Genomic DNA, 3640 nt, shown 5'->3' on the forward strand with positions numbered 1-3640 from the left:
TATATATTTATTTTTTTAATTAATAAAATATATTTAAAGATATAATATTTAAATAATGTAGATAAAATATAAAAAATTTGATGTATGTGGCAATATAAAAATTTGAGTTAAACAGAAAAAAAAAAAAAATTAGTATGCTATTTTGAATGATAGACTAGTAATTTTTTCGTTCTTTTTACTAAAACAAATTATAAAGTGATTTCAATTTTTTTTTTAATTTACTAGAAACAATATTTAATTTATTTAAGAACAGTACACCATGCTGACTATTGACTAAGTTAAAAAAAGAAACTTATAAAGAACCAGTTAGCTTAGCTTAATTAGACGAAAGAAAAATCATAAAATCCCACTCCAAAAAGAAGAAAAGGTGAAAGAAAAATGGCATCGAACAATATTCCAACGCTTGTTCTAGGCTCTTCTGCTGGGGAAAGAGCCATCCCTGTAATTGGCTTTGGAACTGCTTCAAACGACTCAGATCCAGCTCCCATGAAAAGGGCTGTCTTGGAAGCTATCAAGCTGGGCTTCAGGCACTTCGACACGGCCTCTGTATATGGTTCAGAACAGGGTCTTGGGGAAGCCATAGCCGAAGCTCTCAAACTCGGCCTTGTTGCTTCTCGAAATGAACTTTTCATCACTACCAAGCTTTGGTGTAATGATAGTCACTCTCATCTCGTTGTCTCTGCTCTTAAAACATCACTCGAGTGAGTCAATCTGTACTTTTCTTCTATCTTCTTCTGTTCTCTGTTCTCTGTTCTCTGTCTTTATTTGATATATATATTTGTTACTTATTAGGAAACTTCAACTCGAGTATCTTGACTTGTATCTGGTACACTGGCCCATAAGTTCAACGCCAGGGAACACGGTGTATCCCATTGATGAAAAGGACCTAATGCCAATGGACTTTAAGTCTGTATGGGAAACCATGGAAGAATGTCAGAAACTTGGCCTCACCAAGTCCATTGGTGTTAGCAATTTCTCTTGCAAGAAGCTTGAGAGCATTCTCTCTTTCGCCACTATCCCTCCTTCTGTCAATCAAGTACGTATACACACACACACACACATATATATATATATATAATTATTAATTGTTAAGTGGCAATCTTTCTGGGATTTTTTTGTATAGGTGGAGATGAACCCAACTTGGCAACAAAAAAAGCTAAGAAAGTTTTGTGGTGAAAAAAATATAATTGTGACTGCTTTCTCTCCATTGGGGGCTATAGCAACTAGTTGGGGTAACAATCTGGTGATGGATAATGAAATACTTGCAGACATCGCCAAAGCTAGAGGAAAGAGTGTTGCTCAGGTACATTGCATATACTAGTAAATAGTAATTACATCCTTAATGATATTAATTAATTATGACTAATAATAATAATATGATGGTGGAATTGATAATAGTATTTATGGAACAGGTTTGTCTTAGGTGGGTTTATGAGCAAGGTGCAAGTGTTGTTTGTAAGAGTTACAACAAGGAGAGGCTGAAGCAGAACCTTCAAATATTTGATTGGTCACTAACAGAGGATGATCTTCACAGGATTGAATCGATTCCACAAAACAAAGTGAATGTTAGTCCTGCTTCTGTTTCGCCTGATCAAACCTCATGCGAAGCACTTAAAGAACTTTGGGATGGAGAGATCTAATTACACTGTGCTAAAAATAAATAAATACATATACATACATATATATATATATATTTGTGTGTGTATGTAGGCAGTGTGTTACTTTCCTTGTTTTCGAATAAAGGTTCACTTTGGTTGTTTTCGTAAATCATGTATTTAAGGAGAGTTCTGGTTTTAATGGCTTTAATTAATTAGTTGTAGATGGATTAGTGGAGTTTGTAATGTTTCTGCCTTTGAATAATATATATATAATCCATCTTTCTAAGCAAAATAAAAAAGAGTGTCAAAGAAAATTCTCGGTTGGACTTTTTTTATATATATTATTAAATTATAAAAAAAATATCTTCAAATATTAGAAGAATATACATATTATTGATTTCAGAAAATACAAAATAGAGTAAATTTAGGATTTCACAAAAGTAATAAGCTAACAGCAACTCTAATGGATGTTATGCTAATAGATGCTTAAAATGTGCAAATTATTTTATATAATTTTTTATTTTCTCTCTTATTTATATCACTTTTATAACTTTTTCCATAAAAATGCTTAAATGCAAAATCATCCCAAAAGTTGCAAGCTACGATCCCACATATTATTATTTAATATATTATTTTGTAATTATAAATATTGTCACACTAAATTTTTTAAATTCATATATTTATATAAATAAATATTACACGAAATTTAAAGGAGCTTATAAAATGACACAATCATAACTAGTCAATCTAACATAATTAAAAAAATGCTAATTAAAATTATTTCTAAATTTTGACCATATGTGCTCCACCAAGTCCGCCTGAAAATTGAGATGAATGTTTTTGTCACGAATTTTAGCATTCTTTTGAAGCATTGTCAGGAAGTTGGAATTCGGAAAACTTTGGTTAGATTGAGAATACCAAAAATTTGGATTTGGGGGATTAGTAGACGAAGTATTTTGAAAATTTTGATTGAATTGAAAATATTGAAAATTTAGGGTCTGTTTGGCATTGTTTTCTGTTTTTTGTTTTTAAAGTTGTGTTCTCAGAAATGAAAACATAAAACTGTTTTTGTAGTTTTTAAAAAACAAGAGGTGTTTGGTTAATGTTTTCTAAAAATGATTTTCTAGTTTTATTTTTTTTAAAACTTAAATATAATATTAACAAATATATTTACGAAGAGAAAAATATTTTAAAAGTTTGTAATAAATAATGAGATAAAATAATTTGAAAAAAAAAATGATGAAAAATAATAAGTGAGAAAGTAAGGAGAGAAAATTTGAAGAAATAGAAATTGAAAAGAGAGAAATTGATCCAAAAAAAATGAGAGAGAATGAGATGAGAAAGAAAGTGAAGAGAGAGAAGTGAGTAGAGAGAAAATGATGAGAAAGGAAATGACGAGAGAGAAAAAATGATGAGAGGGAAAATGAAGATATATTAAGTAATGAGAGAGAAAGTGATGTGAGAGAAACTAATGAGAGAGAGAAACTAATGAGAGAGAAAATTATGTGACAATAAATGATGTTAGATAATAATAAATAAATAAATGATATGAGAAAAAAAAAGATAGACGAAAAAATTTTGAGAACAAAAGAAAACAACTTTTTGTTGTTCTCAAAATTTTTTGTTTTTTGTAACTTTGTTTTTAAAATTATTTTCTGAAAACAACGCCAAACACCTTAACTTGTTTTCAAAAAATAGTTTTTAGCTTTTAAAAACAAAAAACAGTTTTTTAGTTAAGGTGCCAAACATCCTCTTAGATTTTGGGAGTTGGTATATGGAGAATATGATGAATTTTGAAAAACTTGAAAATTTAGATTTTGAGAGTTGGTATGTAGAGAATTTTAGGAATCTATTGGTAAGAAAAGAAAATTTGTAATAGACAATTTTGAAGAATAAAGGATGAATGGTGTGAAAATTAAATAAGGTTGATGAGTATTTATAGAAAAAAATAATTTGTTTAAAAAAATGCAACGGTAATAAAAGTAACAGTAATATATATGTATATATATAATAAGATAATAGTAGAATTAAAAAAAAAAAAA

At 28.9% G+C, this 3640-nt stretch overlaps 1 protein-coding gene across 1 annotated transcript; it reads left to right on the top strand.

Moving 5' to 3' along the window:
• The first annotated feature begins 322 nt into the window (after positions 1-322).
• LOC133822190 (NAD(P)H-dependent 6'-deoxychalcone synthase-like) lies at positions 323-1819 on the top strand. The gene is made up of 4 exons (XM_062254441.1): positions 323-701; positions 793-1036; positions 1124-1303; positions 1413-1819. Exons 1-4 carry the CDS (start codon positions 379-381, stop codon positions 1638-1640), a joined length of 975 nt encoding a protein of 324 aa, XP_062110425.1. The 5' UTR covers positions 323-378; the 3' UTR covers positions 1641-1819.
• The last annotated feature ends 1821 nt before the right edge of the window (positions 1820-3640 follow it).

The sequence above is a fragment of the Humulus lupulus genome, chromosome 3, assembly GCF_963169125.1.
Source record: "Humulus lupulus chromosome 3, drHumLupu1.1, whole genome shotgun sequence".
Lineage (NCBI taxonomy): Eukaryota > Viridiplantae > Streptophyta > Magnoliopsida > Rosales > Cannabaceae > Humulus > Humulus lupulus.